This window comes from Peromyscus eremicus, unplaced genomic scaffold (assembly GCF_949786415.1).
Source record: "Peromyscus eremicus unplaced genomic scaffold, PerEre_H2_v1 PerEre#2#unplaced_112, whole genome shotgun sequence".
Taxonomy (NCBI): domain Eukaryota; kingdom Metazoa; phylum Chordata; class Mammalia; order Rodentia; family Cricetidae; genus Peromyscus; species Peromyscus eremicus.
The window spans coordinates 492,907-517,885 of NW_026734351.1; the positions used below are offsets into that span (position 1 = coordinate 492,907).

General features: G+C 38.1%; 1 protein-coding gene across 1 annotated transcript in view; it reads right to left on the bottom strand.

The window, feature by feature from the left end:
* Positions 1-353: 353 nt before the first annotated feature.
* Positions 354-24,979, bottom strand: part of LOC131901566 (sulfotransferase 2A1-like) — a 44,591-nt gene continuing 19,965 nt past the window's right edge. The window contains exons 4-6 of the mRNA XM_059252679.1: positions 21,977-22,071; positions 4,912-5,089; positions 354-466 (exon numbers count right to left, since the gene is read on the bottom strand). Of these exons, the coding sequence (XP_059108662.1) occupies positions 354-466; positions 4,912-5,089; positions 21,977-22,071 (386 nt within the window). The remainder of the gene's footprint in view (positions 467-4,911; positions 5,090-21,976; positions 22,072-24,979) is intronic.

Below are 24,979 nucleotides of genomic sequence, written 5' to 3' on the forward strand. Positions count from 1 at the left end.
AGATGATGCTGAGGTCAAGAAAACTGCACTGCCCTTATTGAGGACTTGAGTTCAGTTCCAAGACACAAAGCAGGTAGCTTATAGCATTATATAACTATAACTCCATGGGAACCAATGAGCTCTTGTGACCTCTGAAGGTACTATACACAAAAATATGGGGACACACACACACAAAAAAAAACAGCTACCTCCACTACTATTACCACTCCTAATACTTCTACCACTTAATATCTAAAAAAAAAAAAACTCTAAAATTCAATAAAAGGATTTATTCTGTGACAACACTCAGTAATTAACATATACAAGAACAGGAAAATAAATACCACTCTTTATATATAAATAAATTTAACAATTTATTCCCATGGGAACAACCCTGAAGGGAAAACGGCCATTTTCTCCTGGAATACTTCATCAAAGGCTTCAGCTTGGGCTACTGTAAAGTGATTCTTCCAGTCCCCAGCCATGCCTAGAAAATGTGAAGCAGATACATAGTTGGGTTAATGATGATCTCAACACTGCTCTCAGTCTTTCCTTCACATGCTTTTACCATCTGCTTGACAAGAACCACAAAGTTAGTAAAGTAGAAGTACCAGTGACTTCCTGGAGAATATATCTTATTCTCTTGAAATAATATACATCAATCTTCTAAGTCTGTGGTGATAATGTAACCCCTTATTCTTTCTCATCATATCAACTATATACTCTAATAGCTTCCACACTAGCTCTACCTTTTAGATGTTGAGATTATTCTTGCTTCCCACTACACCTGCATCCATCACACTGTCCAACTACTCAACAGAGTTTCTTATTTCAATTATCCAAACAGATTTCAATTGTTCTTTCTTAATTTTAGTGTACATTTTTAAAAGTTCTATAAAACATGCAAGCAATTTTTAAAAGATCTTTAAAATTAAGTTTAATTGTATGTGTGTAGATATACATGAATGCAGGTTCCTGCAGAGCTTTAAGGCATAGGATCCCTTAAGCTGGAGATGCACATTGTTGTGAGCTATATGCCAATTATCTTGATGCTTTCATCAGATGCAAGAGACCCAGATACTGCCAGCTGAGAACATTCCAAGATTTCTGTTTTCAATCACCATGGTGTCTGGTGATGCATGAAGACATACATGATCTTTTCACCAGACTTTGGTTGTCACCACTCCTTTCTAGTATGTCTTTAGTTTTGACATTAAAGATGACAAATTGTCCATCTCTATTATTGAATTGTGTGTTCCTTTTTTGTAGAATGCTGATGTCTTCCATATACTCACTTCTTGTTCTTTGGTTTCCTAATTTATTCAACTGTGAACACCTCTTTCTATCTTCCCTTCATGTAGTATTCTGCAGGCCCCATCCTTGCTGTCTTTATTTCATAACTCTAAAATTTTGATGAATTTTCTTTTTGTAAATTTGTAAATTTCTTTTTGCCTCAAATATGTATCTAATATATTTAAACTGTAAAATGTTTTTTTCATCAGCAAAGGCTTCATTCATCAAATAATAACAGACACATAGAACATACTCAGTATGGAATTGTTGAAAGCTTTTATGAATGAGGAAGGAAGGTACTGGCCTTGTTTTCATTTTGCAGAAGAGGAAAAATTAGTCCTTGAGATGATACACAGATTGATAGTGATGGATATAGACTTGAAGCCAAAAAGACTGATAGCAGAAGTCATGCTATTCCTAATTACGTTGTATTTATAATGTATCATTTAAGTTAACTTCACATTCCCAGTGGTATTATTAAAGAAAATATATGCTGTTCAAAATTAAATGGTAATTATTGGTACACCATATTCAAATAATATGCCATTAATTGATATGAGTATAAGAGTGTCATCTGTTAAGATGGGAATCTATCGGTATCCATTGCTACTCTCACGTTTATTATTTACTTCATTATTGGAATAAATTTCTTTATTGTTTCCCATAGCACCCCTGGCTCTTCATAAGCCAGACTGGATGCTGAGCTACCAGAATCTCAGTCAATTCAATGTCTACCCACATTGATTGAATCAGCCCAGATGAGAGAAGCATGTCTTTGCAGGTACAGACATGAAGTTGTAAGCCAAATTATGTCAAAATCCTGAGCACATTATAAGCATATATTTCTCTTCATGTGTTCATCTTAAAAATCTCTTCAAACTCTGGTGTGTCGGGGGACAGGATAACCCTAATTTTTGGTGGCTTAAGTCTTGTTGGAAAGGAACTTCCTCATAGTTATGGATGCTGCCAGTCTCACAAACGTTTGTTGTCCAGTCTTTCCCGATTTTTTATTGGCCTGCAGATAGTAGGCTTCATTCTAGGTCTTCTTCCCTCTGTGTCTCAGATTAATGCCTTCTAAGGACATGAGTGAAAATGATTAATGGCTCAAGCATTCTATTTAGGAAACATCCAATATGAAGTATTGAGTTCCAAAACCTATTAAGTTTATCAGAAGATGTTTTCTTCCACATGTCTTCATTGTGACAATGTCGAATGACTATCTCTCTAGTCTGCAGTATCTAAATATGGAATCATAATGATCAAAGTTGTTTGTACATAATTATTACTTGAAGCTTAAAACCAAATTCATCCCACCAAGTCAAATAACTGAGTCTCCCAGGTAAAGAGTAGCTCTTCAGAGGCAAGAAAAGGAATTTTTCTTGGATCCTGAGAAGATCAACTAAAGGACAGTGAAAATAGGTCTAGAGAATTCCTCCCACTTAAGGTCAGTATAGCAGTTAGCAAAGCTTTTCATGCATTATGATTTAGGGAATTAAGTATCTACTGGTAAGTAATTCAATTAATTTTAGAATTAATCTTTGATCACTCATACCTTCAATTTAAAAAAAAAAGGAACCAACCTGATGTAGGAATTGAAAAGACCAACATTATGCTCAAGCATCTTATTCTTTTAAAAGTATTTCCCAGATATCCATCTCAGCAAACTCTATTATGAAGTCATGAATCAGGGTGACGTAAATAATAAAGTTGGTCTCCCCCTTCAATGACCTGGTTTCCAGTGGGACTCATGGCTTATATTTTTGGTTGTGAGCCTAGCCTTTAATGGATGAGCTATCCCTCCAGCCCGACTCATGGCTTATAATGAGTGTGAGTACAAGAAAAATCCCCACAGTAAAAATTATCTTCTAATGTAGAAGAAATGGATGTCATATATAGTCACTACAATAAATTACAAAGGACTTACAGAGTCACATCATTTTTTTTGACAGAAATAACATATATAATACACAAAAAATACAATCTTTTGGAAGAGACTTAACTACAATTCCATTGTGGTCTCATTCTAGAAGAGTCTACATGGAAAAAAGGAAATGACAGATATCTTCACAGAATTGTGTCCTTAATTCTATTGCATCAGCTCAAGTGTGTTTCTGACAAAACTTTTTTTTTTTTTTATTTTTTGAGACAGCGTGTCTCTGTGTAGCTTTGTGCCTTTCCTGGAACTCACTTTGGAGACCAGGCTGGCCTCAAACTCACAGAGATGTGCCTGGCTCTGCCTCCCAAGTGCTGGAATTAAAGGCGTACACCGCCACCGCCGCCACCACCACCACCACCCGGCCTGACAAAACATTTACATGTAACTTTTACATGTTAGTTCCCATAGCCTTTCCCTATTAAACAAGCCACTTCATTCCTTTTGGCTTTCATTAAAGCCTTTTATGTATACATACTGTTTTGCTTTGGCCAAATTCGGATTCATTGCAAGAAATCCAAGAATGGGTAACTTCTCTTCTTATGTGGTACCTTCAGTTCTAGTGCAGACAACTCTGTCTCCATAGAGTCTGGAGCACAGCAGTCTGAGGTTATCTGTCAAAAGTAGTGGATTCTCCAAAGGTCTCAGTCCATAGTATATAGATGACCATATTTTTGAGGTGACATGTATGTGTGCTCAAATCTGAGCCCAAACTTCCTCTTGTGAGGACACTAGGAGTATTGGATTAAATGCAATCTGGTAACCACTTTAACTTACTTCTCTATATGTATACTTCAGATGTCTTTATGTTCTATGACATGATCCTTATAATCTAGGTAGAGGAGGATTGGAGGTTAAGGCTGAAGCCTGTAAATTATTAGAAGAAGAAAATTAAACCCATAAAACATAACTCTCCACTTGCTGCATGTATACCCATGTTCTTTACTTGTCCCCAAAGACCTGACACCTGATTCATTCCTTCTTCAATGCCAAGTCCCACCTCACTAATTATTTGCTAACAAGTTAAAGGTGACACTCGAGGTGTGATTCTTTCTGGCAAAGTTGTTCCTTAACTTTACAGCTATTAAACCATACCCTCAATCTGCACCAAGCATAGAGAGGTAGTACAGACATAGAGAAGATGTATATTCCCATTCCTGGAGAGGCATTCAGAACAAACTGTGTAGCCCTGACCCTGAAGAAATCTCATTTTAAGTTAATAAACATCATCAGATTGTAATATTGGTAAATAATTTGCTCAGTCTTTATGGGGTCTATTCTCACCCTAGTGTGGGACAGCAATCTTGACATGTTCGACATCTTTTCCAGCCATGAATGGAAGTTTTTCTGTGGTTATCATCCCAGGTATATGTTTGGCCCTATGCACTACATGTTTTCTTTAGATTTTTATGATATAAGAATCCTTACCAGACCTCATTGCAACATGTCTACCCTTTTGTTTTCCATTTAGGGTATTGGACACAACCATTTGCAAACCCAAGATGCTCAGCCAGAATAAATCAATTTTTTCAGAGCTACTGAAGCCTACATCATCACCATGGAATGACTAATCTTAAGGTCTGTGAGAAACTATGATATGATGAGCAATGGCTTCTGAAACATTCCCAACTTTTTCTTAGAGTCTTTTTAAAACACCAAGCCCTTCACATGTTCTGACATCATTTAAAGCTCAAAAATTTCTTCACCTTTTCTCAAGAGAACCAAATCATTAGCAGCCACATTTTTTGTCAGGAGACTGAAATTGGGCATTTTATTTTCCTTCATGGCTTGGAAGGAGCTGTACTTGAGTACCATATCCAGCTCATCTGGCTCTAATCTTTTTCCTAGGAAGTCACAAATCTTCTTTATAGTGCTCTTTGTGTCCTAAAAGAAGAAGAAACAAAAATGAAGGTAATCAACAGAAAGCTCTGAGAGAACAGATGCAGAGATGGGAACTATGGATGGAGGGTGAAAAGGGACATGAAGGAAGAAATGGCAATGTTAAATGAGAAAACACTAAAAAGGTTTTAGGAAAGATACAGGCAATGTAGACAGAGTAGGAAACCCACAGCATTTGTATATTGTGTGGGCTTGCAATGTGGCTGATCTTGCAGCCCTAAAAGACAGAGGCTGAAATTTCTTCTAGGGAGGGGAGGATATTAGAGACAGTGTCTCATAACTAATGCTGTTCTCAAACTTACTTCAAAGTGGATGAAGTCCTTGAACATCTGATCCTCCTGCTTTTATCTCTGTAGTGATGTATTCACAGGTGTGTGACAACCCACCTACTAAATGCACTGGGGTCTTTATTCTTGAGAAGTGTCTCAATATAGGGCCCTGTCTCATGGGATGGATTTTGATCTGGAGAACAGACTGACTTCAAACTTAAAGAGATCAGAGATCCACAAACATGCCTTTGGCACCTAAGTGCTGGCATTAAAGGTGTGCCCCACCATACTCAATCTGCCCTGTGGTGTTCAAAGATACTTATAGAAATAATTCTAGACAATTATCCTTGAGAAAAAAGTCAATGTGCACAAAGAATTTGAGAGAGGTTAATGTTTACACCATGTAATATTGTATCCTATGGGTAAATGAGAATAATATAGTTTTACACTTTCATAAGACTGATAATAATTATTACTTGGGGGTACTTCTCTAGATGAAATTCTAAGCAGTCTAATTAAATAAGAAACACAGAGCCAAATACAGGGATGAAAGCTTTAGAAAGCTATCATAAAGCTAGTGATAGCCAACAACTAACTTTAGCTCATCATGATGCCGTAGCTTCCCAAGAGAACCAGCTTCTTCTTGTCTAACCTGCACTTTTATTGCCTTGCTCTTCTGCCTTCTCATTGGCTCTTAGCCCAGCCACCTCACTTTCTCATCACTGCCTGTCTACACAGACCTCCAGGTCTCTATGGTTGGCACTGGAATTAAAGGTGTGTGTCACTGTCTTTTGCTGAGTCCTTGAACACACAGAGACTCTGCCTGCCATGTGATTGGATTAAGGGCATGTGCTACCACTGCCTGACTTCTGTTTATGGCTGGCTATGACCTCTGATCTCCAGGCAAACTTTATTTATTAGCATAAAAATAAAATATCATCATATTTCAGCACAAATAAAATATCACCACATACTTCTGGGAGACAATAGTTTTGAGTTTTACCTCATGTTCTAATTCAGATGGGCATTACATTCACAGATATCTTACTTCAGATATGTGTAGCTTGAGTTTTCCTGCCTGGCCCACAGTCAGGACAAATCTCTATCACCTGCCAGTCCCACAGCCTCAGACCCGACCAAGTAAACAGAGACTTATATTGGTTACAAACTGTATGGCCGTGGCAGGCTTCTTGTTAACTGTTCTTACAGCTTAAATTAATCCATTTCCATTAATCTATACCTTGCCACATGGCTCATGGCTTACCGGCATCTTCACATGCTGTTTGTCATCATGGCGGCTGGCAGTGTCTCTCTGACTCAGCCTTCCACTTTCCAGCTTTATTCTCCTCCTTGTCCTGCCTACACTTCCTGCCTAGCCAATGGCCAATCAGTGTTTTATTTATTGACTAATTAGCAACACATTTGCCATACGGAACATCCCACAGCAGATATGCATATCCTGGAATTACAACTGTGCACTGTCACAAGTGGGTTAATATTAGAAAATAGTCACAAGAAGGCACAATCTTCGATTGTGCTTTGAATTCCAGTTCTTTTCCTGGGTATCTTAATGTATCATTGTCTCAAAACTTTTATTATATATTTAATATTAGAATCAGTTAATAATACATGGGAAGGTAAGCAGCTATGTCAAGAACAGAAAACAAATATGTTGAATGGTTTGACAGAAAACTTATGGGAAACTGCACTACAATGCAACAGAGATATCTGAGCAAGGAAGTTTCCTGAGGAATATTGAATTTTATGATGAGAAAGTAAAAGATTTTCCAAAAGACAAAAGAGTCTTTAGTATTGCTACTTATGTGGAAACTTTCTGTTCCTGGATGACAATATTAAGAGATCAAATTCCTTTTGAATATTCCAATTTTCCTGTTTTTCTTGCTCCTTAATATTTTTCATTAAGAATTATTTTTTGACTACTGCCAGGGAAGCAGGTAGGCTGACTGCAGATTTTTACCTTTCACTGTGTTCTTCCAGATCCAATTCCCCAGTCTCATGCCCAGTTATGCCACAGATTTTCTGTGGCAACTCCCCCCACTCACCTAGAATGGATTCCACAGACCTTCTAACCTCATTCCTCCAATTCATTGTACTATCCCAATATCCAACTCCAACAGGCCCTCTTTGGGGAACCAAAGACCACTCTGGCCAGGGAAGAGGTAAGCTAACTACAGATCTTCACCTCCCCCTCATTCCTTTAAGACCAATTGTCCAGCTTTTCTACCAGCTCTGTAGCAGAACACCGATTTAGCCACCCACATCCCTAGTGGATCTCCAAGACACCTCGTAACATTCCAACACCAATGCATTGATTTGTTCCACACTTCAACTCCATCATGCATTTCCTGGGAACCCACAGAACAAGCTGGGCATGGAAGCAGTTACACTAAATGCAAATCTTCACATCTCTATTTGCTCCTTCAAGTCCAGTCTCCTAGTCTCATTCCCAGTTCTGTGTAGAACAGGTGCTACAGTCTCCCTCCTACAAATGTCCCTGTCTCATATTGATAACACAAGTCTTAAGTTCCAAAATTCCTTCTTCCTTCACATTGTTTTGTCCTAGCAAATCCTGTAAGCACCTACAGGCCACCCTAACCAGGGAAGTAAATAGGCTGACTGTAGATCTTCATTTCTTCCTCCATTCTTCCAAGTCCATCCCTTAATCTCTCAAAAGCTTTATATTGAACTTCTGCTGTGGCCTGACCTCACTCAGTGGCCACATTCTCAGGTTACTAACTAAGCAGCTCCTGTGGAAAACTCTGCTCTCTTCCCTCTTATGAAGCTTCTAATGACCTCCTCCTAGGTGATCCCCATTCCTAAGTGTCAGCTTTCTATATCTGGAAACATTTAACCTGGAACTCCCAGTGTCCACATCTATCAGGATCCCAGAATAATTTCCTACAAGGCAACACACAGCCACCACACTCTCCTAAGTACCAGGCAGAGCAACAAAAAATTAGGAAGGAGGAACCAACCAACCCAACAAAGACAAGACCAGATATCACCACCTAGAATTATAGTTTTCCCAATCCCAGATGCTTAGATGCCAACCTAAAAGCACAGTTAATAACATCCAAGACAGTGTGTTTTCGGTAGAGCCCAGCAACCATACTACAACAGGCACTGAGTAATTCAACATAGCTGCAGAACAAGAAAATGACCATAAAATAGCATGCATGGAGATGATAGAGGTCCTTAAAGAGGGAAAAGAGTAAATCTCATAAAGAAATCTATGAAAACACAAACAGTGGAAGAAAATAAATAAACCATTCAATACCTTAAAGTAGAAATAAAATCAATAAAGAAAACCAAATTGAAAGAAATCTGCAAAAGAAAAACCAAGGAACTCAAACAGGAAGCTCAGATGTGTGCTTCATGAATAGAATATAAGATATGGATGAGAGAATCTCAGACACTAAAGATAAAATAGAAGAAATGGATACATTTGTCAAAGAAAATGTTAAATATAAAAAATACTCATCACAAAACATGCAGGCTATCTGGGACAGTATGAAGAGAACAAATCTAATAATAAGAAGAGAGGAAGAAGATGAAAACCCAGGTTAAAGGCACAGAAAATATTTTCAAAAAAATCATACAAGAAAATTTCTCTAACCTAAAGAAGAACATGCCTATCAAAGTGAAAGAAGCATACAGAACACCAAATAGGCTGAATAAATTAAGTGAGTCCCTACAGCACATAATAATTATAAAAAAATCTAGATATAGAGGGCAAATTATGTATAGATACCTATGTGCTTGAATGGTAAGATCATGTGGGGAGGGTGAAAGGAGAGAGACTTGGAGGAGGGACTATTAGGAGATACATCAAAAACTAAGGGACATTTGAGGGAACATATTCTACCCAATAGTAGTAACTTATATATATATATATATATATATATATATATATATATATATATATATATATATATATGAATGAATACACACAGACATATATGTATGTATATATGTACACACACACACACATATATATATACCATCTAAATAATATAATAATGGGGAAGATGGTGTCCTAAATGGTCATCTCTTGTCACCATAGACTTTTCTATTTCTGAGATTTGTTTACACCTAATTGAGTTGTTGGCCAAAGAGATCTCATGGGAACTCCTAACAACACAGGCTATAGATTGCTCTTCACACTGATAGCAAGGTACTGTTGCTGAAGACAACACCTTCATAACTCATTGAACATGGAGATGCTTGGCTGGTGACTACAAAGAGTTTTCATCCCTACTTTCTAGCATCTTTGCAACAGGAATGTACTTTGCATACCATCAAAAAAGAAGTGTAAACATGAAGCCAGCCACAAACCCTTTGATCTACCAGGGTTTCTGCTGTAGTGCAATCTTTTTCTACATTATGAATCTGTATTATTCACATTGTTTAATAAAAAACTGACAGGAAGGTAGCTGGGCAGCAAGGTAAATGGGAAAGCCAAATTGAGAAGGATGGGAAAAAGAAGGTGGTGCCAGGAGAGCTGCCAGCCAACCACCCAGGAAGCAAGACATGCTAGAGGACAGGTAAAATGACAAGCCACCAGGCATTAATAGATTAATAGAAATGGGTTAATTTAAATGTAAAATTGAACTGATAACATGCCTAAGCTATCAGCTGAACATTTACAATTCATACTCAGCCTCAGATTCGGTTATTTGGGACTCGGAAGTTGCGATAGGAAATGTCCCTTTACATATGGTATTCCAATGTGTGGCTGAAATTTCCCCATAAAATCTGACAAAGCTTATAAAAGGCTCCTAGAGCCCCACCCCCTCCCCAAGATAACCATTCCATGTGGCACTAGAGACCGCTGGAGCCATAAGCCCACCCTGCACCACTTAGGAAATGGTAAGGCCCCATCTCCTGACTGTGCAGACCAGTTCTCTGACCCATAGAACCAGGGGATATGTTCCATGCCTCTCCCCTTACAGCTCAGACAGTACAGCCCTAGAGCCCTACTTGCCAATCCAATAATCCCCTGCAACACCAGTGACAACAGTAGCTATAAGCCCCCCCCCACCAATAGGGAACAAGTCGAGCCCCATCTCTGGACAGTGCAGACCAGGTCTCTAGCCTCTAGGCCCTAGGGGCACATTCTGTGCCCCTCTCCCCAAGTCACTAGAGCCCCAGGAACAAGGGAGCCATATCTGCCCTCCCCCCTCTTCAAGCCAACCACACCCTGTGGCACCAGTAACCACTATAAGTGCACCCTGTACCAACTGGGAATAGCTACTCCCCAAGACAGAGCCCACTAGTGCCAACTGGATTAAGAGCTGCTCCCTGAGACACAGAGTCCAACAGCACCAATTGAACCAAGAGCTCCAGTTAGATCAAAAGTATCAGTTGGACCAAGAGAGTCTCCCTCAGACATAGACACTGCTTACACCGAGTTGAGGAAGAGACGTGTAGATGCAAATGCAAAAATACAGTCAACAACATAAATACCAACATGGCACCATCAGAACATAGTGGTTCCACATTAGCAAGACCTGAACATCCTAACACAGAAGAAGCAGAAGAAATTGATCTTGAAAATGACTTTAAGAAGATGATAGAGGCCATTAAAGATGAAATGACAAATTCCCCTAAAGAAATTGAGAAAAAGACAAAAAATTGGAAGAAATCAATTAATCCCTTAAAAAGAGGTAATAAAAAGCAATTAAACAGGGTTAGGACACAGTTCAAAATTTGAAAAATGAAATAGAGGCAACAAAAAAAGACAAATTGAGGGAATGCAGGAAATAGAAAAACTGAGTAAATGAATAGGAAACACAGATGCAAGCATAACCAACACAATGCAAAAGAAGGAAGAGAGAAACTCTGGCACTGAAGATATGATAGAGGAAATAGATTCATCAGTCAAGGAAAATACTAAAGCCGACAAACATATAACACAAAATTTCCCAGAAAATTGGGACAATATGAAAAGACCAAACCTAAGAATAATAGGGATAGAAAAAGGATACCAACTCAAAGGCACTGAAAATATTCAACAAATCATAGAAGAAACATTCCCAACCTAAAGAAGGAAATGCCTGTAAAGATACAAGAAGCTTACAAAATGCCAAATAGACTGGATCCAAAAAACAAAAAAATGTCCCCTTGCCACTTAATAATCAAGCCACTAAACATACAGACAAAAGAAAAAATATTAAGAGCTGCAAAGGAAAAAAAGCCAAATAACATATAAAGGCACACACTTCAGAATAACACCTGACTTCTTAATGGAGACTCTAAAAGCCAGAAGGTCCTGGTCAGACATTATGCAGACACTAAGAGACCATGGATGCCAACACAGACTATTGAACTCAGCAAAACTCTCAATCGTCATAGAGTAAAGAAAATATTCCATGATAAATACATATTTAAACAATACCTATCTGCAAATCTGGCCCTTTAGAAAGCACAAGAAAAAAAATTCAAAACTAAGGAAGTTAGATACATCCATGAAAATACAGGCAAAGGATAATCCCATATCAACAAATACCAAACAAGAGAAACACAACAGTATCAAAAAATAACAGGAATTAACAATCACTGGTTGTAGCATGAATCTTAGAGAGTCTTACTAATAAAATCAAACCCGAGGCCAGTTATTGGGGTTAATGCTGGTAGATCAGAGAGACAGAACGAGCCACAGCTATCTCACCTTGCCGGATCCTCAGCTGGTCTTGTTTCCTCAGACTGGAAGCTTCTGTGTCCTCATCCCAATGGCTTTCAGCTGAACTGTTGCTCAAAATCCTGAACGCTTAACCAGCCAAATGCTTAACCAGCCAAATGCTTAACCAGCCAAATGCCTAACCAGCTAAATGCTTCTCGTTTCTGGTCCTCACGCCTTATAAACCTTTCTGCTTTGTACCACCACTCCTTGGGATTAAAGACTGCTTTCTGGGATTAAAGGCATGAGTCACCATGCCTGGTTGTTTCCAATGCGGCCTTGAACTCACAGAGATCCACAGGGATTTCTGTCCCTGGAATGCTAGGATTAAAGGCATATGCTAACATTTTCTAGCCTAAGTATCTTGTAGCTTTTCTGTTCTCTGACCCCAGATAAGTTTATTAAGGTACACAATATTTTGGGGAAAACAAAACCACCTCATACAATCCCATATCAACAAATACCAAAGAAGAGAAACACAACAGTACCAAAAAATAACAGGAATTAACAATCACTGGTCATTAATATCTATGAATATTAGTGGTCTCAATTTGCCTATAAAAAAGTCACAGGCTAACAGAATGGATACGGAAACAGGGTATTTCCTTCTGCTGCATAAAAGAAACACACCTTGACTTCAAAGCCAGATACTACCTCAGAGTAAAAGGCTGGGAAGAGACTTGCCAATCAAATGGACTTAAGAAGCAAGGTGGTGTAGCTATTCTAATATCTAACAAAATATAATTCAAATTAAAATCATTCAAAAGGGATCGGGAAAGACACTACATATTTATCACAGAGAAAATCCATCAAGATTAAGTCTTAATTCTGAAAATTTATGCCCCAAACATTACTAAAGCTGAAATTGCACTTCAAACCCCACACACTAGTAGTTAGAGATTTCAACACCCCACTCTCACCACTGGATAGATATACCAGACTGGAACTTAACAGAGAAAGAAGGGACCTAACAAATTATGACTCAAATGGACTTAATAGATATCTACAGAATACTCTGCCCTAACAAAAAAGAATACACCTTCTTCTCAGCACCCCATGGAACCTTCTCTAAAATTGACCAGATAGTTGGTCACAAAGCAAATCTCAACAGATACATAAAAAATTGGAATAATCTCCTGTATTTTATAAGTCAACCATGATGGCTTAAAGTTAGAATTCAACAAAAGAAAAATTACAGAACTCTACAATCTCATGGAAATTGAATAATTCCCACTGAATAAACAATGTGTCAAGGAAGACATAAACAAAGAAATCAAAGATTTCCTAGAATTCAATGAAAATAAAAGTAAAAAATACCCAAACTTATGGGACACTATGAAAGCAGTGCTAAGAGGAAAATTCATAGCACTGAATGCCCACATAAAGAAGATGGAGCAATCTCACACTAGTGACTAAATGGCACACCTGAAAGCTCTAGAACAAAACGAAGCAAACTCACCCAGGAGAAAAAAATACCAGGAAATAATCAAATTGAGGGCTGAAATCAACAAAGAGAACAATACAAAGAAACAATGAAACAACAAGTTGTTTCTTTAAGAAAATCAACAAGATAGACAAGTCCTTATCCAAATTAACTAAGAGAGAGAGAGAGAGAGAGAGAGAGAGAGAGAGAGAGAGAGAGAGAGAGAGAGAGAATGCAAATTAACAAAATCAGAAATGAAAAGGGAGACATTAACAACAGAACAGACATTGAGGAAATCCAGACAATTGTAACAAAATCAGAAATGAAAACGGAGACATTAATAACAGACATTGAGGAAATCCAGACAATTGTCAGGTCATACTTCAAAACCTGTACTCCACCTGAAAGAAATGGACAATTTTCTGGATAGGTACCACATACCAAAATAAAATCAGGACCAGATAAACAATTTAAATAGACCAATAATCTGTAAGGAAATAGAAACAATCAGTAAAAGTCTCTCAATCAAAGGGGAAAAAAAACCCGGTCCATGTGGCTTCAGAACAGAATTCTACAAGATTTTCAAAGAAGAGCTAATACCAATATTCTTCAAATTGTTCCACACAACAGAAACAGAGCAACATTAACAAACTCTTTTTTATGAGGCTACAGTTGCTCTGATACCCAAACCACACAAAGATGCAACAAAGAAAGAGAATTACAGGCCAATCTCCCTTGTACACATTGATGCAAAAATACTCAATAAAATATTGGCAAACCTAATCCAAGAACACATGAAAAAATTATCCACCATAACCAAGTAGGCTTCATTTCAGAGATGCAAGGATATTTCAATATATGCAAATCTGTCAATGTAATACACCATATAAATAAACTTAAAAAAGAAAACCTCATGATCCTCTCATTAGATGCTGAACAAGCCTTCAACAAAATCCATCACTCTTCATGATAAAGGTCCTAAACAACATAAAGGCAATTTACAGCAAGCCAACAGCCAACATCAAATTAAATGGAGAGAAAATCTAACCGATTCCACTGAAATCAGGAACAAGGCAAGGCTGTCCACTCTCCCCATATTTATTCAACATAGCACTTGAAGTTTTAGCTAGAGCACTAAGACAACAAAACAAGATAAAAGGGATAGAAATTGGAAAGAGAGAAGTCAAACTTTCAATATTTGAAGATGATATGTGTACATAATTGACCCCAAAAATTCTGCCAGAGAACTCCTACAGCCCATAAACTCCTTCTGTAATGTGGCAGGATACAAGGTTAACTCAAAAAAAATCAGTAATGTTCCTATTATATACAAATAATAAATGGGCTGATAAAGAAATCAGAGAAGCATCACCCTTTGCAATAACCACAAATAATATAAAATATCTTGGGGTAACTCTAACTAAGCAAGTGAAGGACATGTATGACAAGAACTTTAAGTCTCTGAAGAAAGAAAGTGAAGATGTCAGAAAATGGGAACACCTCTCATGCTCATGGATAGGCAGGATTAACATAGTAAAAATGGCAATCTTACCAAAAGCAATCTACAGATTCAATGCAATCCCCATCAAAATCCCTACACAATTCCTCATAGATTTGGAAAGAACAATACTCAACTTCATATGGAAAAACAAAAAACTCAGAATAGCTAAAAGAATCCTGTACAATAAAACAACTACTGGAGGCAACACAGTCCCTGACCTCAAGCTCTACTATAGAGCTATAGCAATAAAAACAGCTTGGTACCAGCATAAAAATCAACATGTGGACAAATGGAATCTAATTGAAGACCCTGACATTAATCGGCACAACTATGAACACCTGAATGTTGACAAATAAGCCCAAACCATACAATGGGGAAAAAAGACATCTTCAACAAATGGTGCTGGCATAACTGAATGTCAACATGGAGAAGATTGCAAATAGATCCATATCTGTCACCACGCACAAAACTCAAGTCCAAGTGGATCAAAGACCTTAACATAAATCCAGTTACACTGAACTTGATAAAAGGGAAAGTAGGAAGAAGTCTTGCATGTATTAGCACAGGAGAGCACTTCCTAAATATAACACCAGCAGCACTGACACTGAGAACAACAATTAATATATGGGACCTCCTGAAACTTAGAAGCTTTTGTAGGGCAAAGGACACAGTCAATAAGACAAAATGACAGCCTATTGATTGAGAAAACTCTTCACCAACCCCATATCTGACAGAGGGCTGATCTCCAAAATATGTAAAGAACTCAAGAAACTAGACATCAAAATACCTAACAATTCAATTAGAAAATGGGCTACAGAGCTAAACAGAGAATTATCAACAGATTTATCTCAAATGGCCTAAAGACATTTAAGGAATTGCTCAACATCTTTAGTCATCAGGAAAATGCAAATAAAAATGACTATGAGATACCATGATCAAAAACGCTGATGACAGCTTATGTTGGAGAGGATGTGGAGGAAAGCAAACACTCCTCCACTGTTGGTGGGAGTGCAAACTTGTACAGCCACTCTGGAAATCAGTATGGTGGTTTCAAAGAAAATTGGGAATCAATCTTCTTTAAGACCCAGCTATAGCCTTCTTTCGCATATACTCAAGGAATGCTCAATCATACTACAAGGACACAACTATGTTCACAGCAGCATTGTTCATAATAGCCAGACCTAGAAACAACCTGGTGTCCCTCAAACAAAGAATGGATGAAGAAAATGTGGCACATACACACATTGGAGTACTACTCAGCAGTAAAAAACAATGACATCATGAAATTTGCAGGCAAATGTATGGAACTAGAAAATATCCTCCTGAGTGAGGTAACCTAGACTCAGAAGGACAAACATGGTATGTACTCACTCATATGTGGATACCAGATTTCAAGCAAAGGATATCTAGACTGCAACAGGCAACTCCAGGGAGGCTAGCCAGCAGGGAGGATTCTAGGAGGGATGCATGGATCACTCAGAGAAGAAGAAATGGATGATATCTACATGAGCAAACTAGGGGTGAGGGGCTAATGGAGGGCAAGGAAGGGAGGATGAGAACATAGTGGAATGGCAGGTTTGAGCTGGAACAGGAACAGACTGGGAGAGCAATGAAAGAAATAACATGATAAATGAAAACATCATGGGAATAGGGAGAAACAGAGTGGTAAGGAAGTCCCTAGGAATCCACAAGGATGACCCCTCTTTAGACTATTAGCAATAGTTGAGAGGGTGCCTGAACTGGCCTACTTCAGTGATCAGATGGGTGATTATCCTAACTGTCATCATAGAGCTTTCATCCCGTGACTGATGGAAGCAGATGCAGAGATCCACAGCCAGGAGCCAGGCCAAGCTCCAGGAGTCCATTTGATGCGAGAGAGGAGGGATTCTATGAGCAAGGTACATCAAGATCATGATGGGGAAACATACAGAGATGGCCAGCCAAATTAGTGGAAATGCATGAACTGTGGACTAACAGCTGTGGAGCCCCCATGTTACTGAACTAGGCCCTCTGGATAGGTGAGACTGTTGTTTAGTTTGAACTGTTTAGGGGGCCTCCAGGAAGTCGGTTCAGGATCTGTCCCTGGTGCTTGAGCATGCATTTTGGAGCCCAGTGTCTATGGTGGGACAACTTGCACAGCCTTGTTGCAGGGAGGAGGGGCTTGGACCTGTCTAAACTTACTGTACCAGGCTCAGCTGATTCCCTGTGGAAAGACCTTGCCTTGGAGGAGGGGGGAATGTGGGTTGGGTTGGGGGTGAATGCAGGGGTGCAAGAGGAAGGAGGAGAGGGGTATCTGTGGTTGGTATGTAAAATGAATATAAAATTTCTTAATAAAACTTTCTTAGTAATAATTGAAAAAAGGAACCTAGACACACAAGAATGTAGTCAAGCATTGCTGATAGCAACTTATTTGCCAGTGGTCTTGGTTTGCTGGCAGTGAGCACAGGCATGGCTCCTTTAAGAGATGGCTTTCAGGCTTAGTGCTAGCAAAAATAATAGGCGGTGGCTCTTTTAAGAGGCCCTACTACCAAATACTTACATGGGGCTTATGAGCAGCTGGCAGCATGCTACTATGTGGCAGCATGGAACTAGAAACTTCCTAGAGGTCAGGAAGTAAACATGGCTCCCAATGCTGATGGTAAACACGCCTCTGCCATGAGACTAGACTCTCAGGGAACTGAAGGGGAGGAGCTAGTGTGAGCATTCTGTGATCTAATTTACATAGCACTTTTTTTGTTATCCATGTTTAATAAGGACAGAATTTTAAAGAGAGCCTCTAAACAGGTCACAGTGTGTTTAAAAATATGTATAGGCTTGGGAGAGAGAAAAAAAGAATATATATGGTCATTGATTAAAAAAATATAGTTTTTTAAAAAAAGAAATTTCCTTAAACAACAAGCCATATAAATACGGAAAACACACTAAGAGTCTGTATCCTGTATGCTATTGTATTCTCTTTAAATTTTTGACTCCTCATCAACAAATGAGAACTGCAAAGAAACATTTAATTATGAAAGTTGCTACATTAAACCAACCTATATATTTTAAAACTATCTTGACCTCAAAATTTAAGTCAAAAGATATGTTACTTTGGGAAAGAAATTCTGATTTTATTTCCACAGGAAGTGAGAGGCTCTGGAGTCATTCAGGGTTAAGAAAAATCAGGTTTGAATGAGAAAGACCCCCTGAAAAATCTCCAGTGGAAAGGGTTACCCAGCTGATGTAATGTTTGAGAGACCGTCTGTTGCAGTTCCCTCTGAGTTCTGCATCAGAACAACTTCAAGGCTGCTGGCTGAGATGATCCAGCCTCACAGAATACTTCAGTCAGAACTTGACCATAATCCTGAGTTTTCTCAGGATCCCCAAAAGATTACCAGAAGTCAAAATCAACTGCAAATAGTCTGGAGAGTTACACCCATGTTCCCAATAACACACTATGATTGTCATTATTTGGAGGGTTGGCTACAAGTTGTTATACATAATGGTCAGAAAAAAGACAAATGAAAGAGGTTAGATTCAAGAATCTTGTTCTGAAAAAGATAAAGGGGGGTATAGAAATGATAGGATAAAAGGGTAGACTATTGAATCTACTTTAATCCAAAAAAAACCAAACATTAATCTTATGTGTTTGATATTGATATGGATTTTGGTTTATTGATACAAATTTAAAGTTAATTTTGTTATAATGTATGTATATTTCAACTCTTGTTTCAGGTATTATGTTTATGCTGCTAATTTTAAAATGTAATATATAGTTAAGAAATATAGATTAATAGTCATCTATAATAGCAAATGTATAGTTGTGTTAGGTCTTATAGGTATACATAGGTATATTTCATATAGATAGGCAATCTTCAAACACTTCAAAGACCTACAGAATATTTAAAATGTTTTAAGAACATAGACTTTTCTGACAGTGAGACAGTAATCAACAATTACTTCAAAGAGGATGATGGGAATCAAAGAAATTCTATATGGAGTTTGTTTTCTTTATGGCAAAAGCTATCCACAGAGGTAAAGAAACTGACATTGCCTCAATTGCTAACAGTTACTGTCTGAACTTGACCAGCAGGGTGCTAGAAATGGGACTGCTGAACTTTGCCAAGATAGTGTAGGACAGTCCTTCAATATTCCCTGCTTAACAGAAAAGTCTGTCAGATATACTTGGCCTGAAGGCCAGCATTGGATGACTATCCAGGCAACCTGATGCCCTGCCATTAGGTAACTTTTTACTCTTCTGGGTTCTTTGATGGAGTTGAAGACTAGTTATAATTATAGTTTTCCTTAGTTATAATAGATAGTAAATTAGATACAAAATTTTAGACAGACCAAGATAAGATAGATAATTAAGTATTTTCTCTAATTTTGCCAAATGTAAATGGATCAGATACGATTACTCTAATTCTTACTTAATAACTGTTTTAGCTGTATATAGTTTTACTCTATTAAGGGGAAAACCTTCCTTTTTAATTAGACAAATAGGGGAAAATTATCTGTAACAATCCTTTCTAGACTATGAATATGTATTACTCATATTGATTAATAAAGAGCTGACAGACCAGTAGCTGGGCAGGAAGTTAGGCAGTAAAACCAAATTGAGAATGATTGGAAGGAGAGCAGATTCAGGAGATATGCCAGCCAGCTGATCAGGAAACAAGACATGGTAGAGGACAGGTAAAGCCATGAGACACCTGACAATACATACATTAATAAAAATGGGTTGATTTAAAGGTAAGACTTAGCTACTTACAAACCTGAGCTATCAGCCGAGCATTTATAGTTCACATTCAGCCTCTGAGTTAGTTATTTGGGACAAGGTGGTTGGGACAGGAAACTTCCTATTACATAGTCCTACCTACAAGATAAGCTAGGGCAATGATGCCACAAAGCTCATGAGAGTAACCATTGACGGGATTGATATGAAAATAACTGATTTTACTTAAGGCCTACTCTATGAAATGGGACACACAGCTGACACTGCTTTGTGGACCAGAGACTAGACAGACTGGGAACCTAGGGTAAAATCAAATAATACTGGTCTGAAAAATTCGTGACAAAATGACTCCAGATGGTGATCTGCTACGCTCTGAATAGTGCTTTGTACAGCCGCCATCGGAGAAGTTTTCTCCCAAAGCAGTTGAGGAGAAAAATAGAGATCCACAGACAGAGAATACACAGAGTTTGAGATACTTTTGAACAATCAGCCCTAAATGGTATGTCTCTACCAAATCTCTCACTTTAAATCTCAGACAACTCTCAGGAGAAGGAAGAGTGTTAGAGCCAGAGAAGAGGGAGGACACTAAGAAAACATGACCATCCACATCAACATAAGAAAAGCTCATATGAACCCACAGACTGGAGCAGCATGCATAGTGCCACACCAGTCTGCATCAATCCTCTGCTTATATGTTAGGGCCACAGATTAGTAATTTTGTGGTCTTCCTGGATGTATGATAATGTGGGTCTCTGCTTGTGCCTTCTCTTGTGCTGTTTTCCTTCTATTGGTTTGTCTTGTCCAACTTAGAGGAGATAATATTATTTCATCATATTGTACTTTATTTTGTTATATTTATTAAAAATAAATGAATGAAAACCTACCCACTAGAGTAAAGGTTAACAACTGAACTGTCATTTATACCTGCTGGTAGAGGGAAAATCCATTGTCTCCAATGAAGTGACACTGGATATATCAACCACTGCAGACAAAGTCTTCATGTGAAGGAGTAGTTGACCAACATGTACTAGACTCCACAGTTGTGTGTGTGTGTGTGTGTGTGTGTGTGTGTGTGTGTGTGTATGCTTTTATTTGGTTGCAGTTCAGTGGGTTTTTTGGTTATTGTTTTATTTTGTTTTCTTTCAGGAGGAATTTTGTTTTATTTGGATTTTGTTTGGTTTTTCAGAAACAATTTAAGCTTGTGTGGATAAGGAGGAGGAGAAAATTTGGAAGAAATTGTGGGAGAGAAAGAATACATTCAAAATACATTCAAATTTAAAAATTCTTTTAAACAATAAAAATTTTTATAAGAGAAATAAAAATGAAAACAAAAAATTTACAGCTGTCAGTAACCTTCATCATCACCAGAGTCTACTTCTAAAAGGTACACAGTGGCTATAAGATTCTTTTCCTTTCAATTTAATTTAATTCTTCTTTTCCTTCTTAACTAAATTTTTGAACTAATCTAAGGATGAGAAGTGTTTTCTCTGACAGACTGCATATGTTTTTTCTTGTTCAGTAAAAATTACAATTGATATTTTTATCTGTGATATATAAATGATGGTTATCTTTCACTGATAATTTCCAAACTACCTAAACTTTTGAGTTGCTAATCAAATTTGAATATATTTGTGCTTATATGCTTGGTGTCATTATTATGTGTCCATCAGTAGAGGGAGAAATTTTTAACTATATGAAAATAAAATACACAAATGAACTTAAAATTATTTCAATTAATGATCTTGTAAATCAATGTCTCTTTTAGTCAAGGTTGACCTCAATCCTACCATACAAACAAGGATAACCTAGATACCCAGGCACTCAGTGTTGTTCATGTGACTTCAGCACTTGTGCTCTCCCATGATTCACAGATTTCCTGTCTTCGTTCCTCTTGTTGCCATCAAGGGGAGATGACATACATTTGGGCCCAACAGTGGAATGAAGCTGCTTTACAAATTCCCCACTGACCACTGAGTTATCAGGTGTATCAAATGTGTTCCATAGACAAAATCAAAAACCCTATAGTACAAATGTGAGCAACCCCACCCTATCCCATGGTGGAGTAGGACAAAGAAGTTGTGGGTGATGGACAAGGAGACTGGAGAGAAAATTCCAGATTCAGCTCAATAAAAGACATAGGGCATAATCTCACTTTTATTGACTCTTCATTGACCTACCACTGACATGGGTATACTGAAGAATGTGAGGTGCTGCATGGGGTTAGTTTGTGAGAAACCTTGTGATTGAGGTAAGAATTTAATCTACCTGTTTCATGTCTTTGTAGCTCAGTAGCAGGAAGTTGTCACTTTCTCTCATGGACAGCCAGGCACGGGTGTGCTCAAACCATGATCCACATAACACTATGTGAAGGGAAGAGAAAAGTGTTGATTATAAAGAATGAAATGAGGTCTGCCTGATATTCTTCTCTTTTCTGCAAATGGCACACAGCTTTACTAAGAAAAATCAAACTGTGTTTCCAGTATACAACGTGACATTTAACACATAACACAGATAGTGACCTGATTAAATCAAGTTCATTAGTAAACTTATCATCTCACAGCTTTACCCCTGATGCCTCATAGAAACATCCTCCTGGTGGGCTACAATAATGGAGACATATTTTGAGAAAAGCAATCATATCAATACAGTAAGCCAGAGGGGTCTTTGCATGGCCATGCTTAGACTTTATATTACCATCATGTCTAAAGGTCTATCTTACCACTTTTGGAGGAAGATCCCCTCATCCTGGCATCTACCTCTAAGGTTCCACCACTTCTCAATAGTGACTCCTCAATACCCTAGCCTCCTAAACACAGACTACTAGAGACCTTCCAGGAATAGCATGCCACCTTCACTCCAAAGCTTCAATTACATTACCAGGGCTACTGTGATGTATTCTCAACAGTCACAGTGTCCTAACTGTTCTTGGTCTAGAGCTCTCTCTACATTTCTCAGATGCCATTGCACACTTGCATTTTTCATGATTATCTGAAGACCTAACTAAATCAAGTCAGAAGTGAAGTTAAGAGTTAAGCAAGGGTCAGAGCAGTAGGATGCATGAATTCAAGGAATCTAAGATTTGATTGAAAGCTGGGGTCAAATGATCTACAGAGAAGTAGTAGAGGGAAGTGAAATGCACAATACATGACAGAATTTTTTATTGAAAGCTGGGTGAAAATGATCTGCAGAGAAGTAGTAGAGGGAAAATAAATTGTACAATACATGACAGAATTAAGCCACTTAAAGAGATTGAAAGCTGGGCTCAGGTGATGTCTCAATGAAAAACATTTGCTTTGCATGTGTGAGGACCTGAGTTTGAATACTCAGGAACCATTCAACAATGGTGATGCAGTAAATTTGTTACCCTAGTGCTCCTTCTATGACAGCCGGGACCAGCTAATCTGGCACACACAGTGATGAACAAGAAGAAAGAGACTCTGTCTCAAACAAGGTAGAAATTACGGCTCAACACCTGATGTTGTTGTTTGTCTTCCACACTCAAGCTTTGGCACAAGAATAGCCACATTTATACATTTGTAACCACACCAGCGTAAACACACATACCTATGCACATCCAAAGAAAACCTAAAAGCCAAGCCAAATGTGGCATACATCTGCAAGACTAAAACTCTGGAGGTCAAGACAAGAGAAGACCAGAGGTTCAATGTCTTTTTCTATTACATAGAAAATTTGTGGTCAACCTGGGATACAACAGATCCTGTCTGAAAACAAACAAAAAGGCAAAAGCATTTTAGGGATGGCACTAAGCATAAGCTAATGGCATATATGTAGCTGATAATTAACAGTGGTTCTGCCTAGAAAGTCATTTTAAAAGATATGTGTTTATTTGGAGTTACAATATCTCAACAAGGCTGCCTCCATCTTGATATGTAGACAAGCGTGCTCTTGAACTATTGATTCATTTGAATCTGTCCCATGAATATTGTGATTGCAGGTTTGCACAATAGTAATCAGCCTGGATATTTATTATTTTGTTACCTTTTAACTGATGTGTATCAAGTGATGAGACCTAATGGACCTATCCAACAACAAACAACCACAAGATCTGAGTGTTAGTGGGGAGTAATTTTCAATTAGCACATAAGTAAGTACCTGTCTCTTGGTCCTAGAAAAACAGAAAGATTCAAAGACAGAGTTGGGAAGAATGTCATTTTGTATGACATTGGGAAGAATGATTCTCATCAATACAACAACCAGTTGAGTGAAACCAAACGAATGAATCAAGGTTGTATGACAACATTAATAATCACAATTAATTGAATCGAAGGAAATAAGTCATCAAGTAGAGAGAAAGAGGTGGAGAAAGAGGACAGGGAGTAGAAAAGGGAGAGAGAGAGAGAGAGAGAGAGAGAGAGAGAGAGAGAGAGAGAAAGAGAGAGAGAGAGAGAGAAAGAGAGAATATTATAAATGAACATTCAGAGAATATACAAGGCCCTAGAAACTTGTAGTTAATGAAATAATTTTTCAAAGATTTATTTTATTTTTTCTTTTTGTATATGTTTGTGTGTTTTCATATGAGTGTGAGTCTGTGTGTTTGTGTGTGCAGAGATGGCGGAGTGTCAGTTTCCCTGAAGTTGGAGTTATGGAAGATTGTGAGCCATTTGATGTGTGTACTGGGGAACAAACTCCCCTCCCCTAAAAAGCACCAAGTTCTTTTGAGCACCAAAGCATCTCTCCAGTGCCTAATGACATAATTTTCAAAAGTAAGTTATGAAAACAACTTTATTGCACAAGGAAGAGTAGAAATTAGCACAAGTGATCTACACAATTACTAAATAGTAAATGAAGTAAATAGAGATACAAAAGAGAATGGTGTCATTTTGAAATAATAATGGGTAAAAAAGTGCTTATCATATAAACCTGAAGACCAAACTATCTCTGTAACCCACATAAATCAGAAGTAGACAACTGACTCCACAAAGTTGTTCTCAGGTTCTTACCAATGTTTTGTGAGATGTGTGTACCCACACAGACAATCACACACACACACACACACACACACACACACACACACACACACACACTCACACACCAGATTACAATAAATGAGATATTTTTAAAGGAAAAAAATCACAGTGTGAAGGCAAGTTGCAGGACTTGGGAAAAGCCAATAAGAACAAAGTTAATAATAAGAATATAGAATATATAGCCGGGCGGTGGTGGCGCACGCCTTTAATCCCAGCACTTGGGAGGCAGAGCCAGGCGGATCTCTGTGAGTTCAAGGCCAGCCTGGGCTACCAAGTGAGT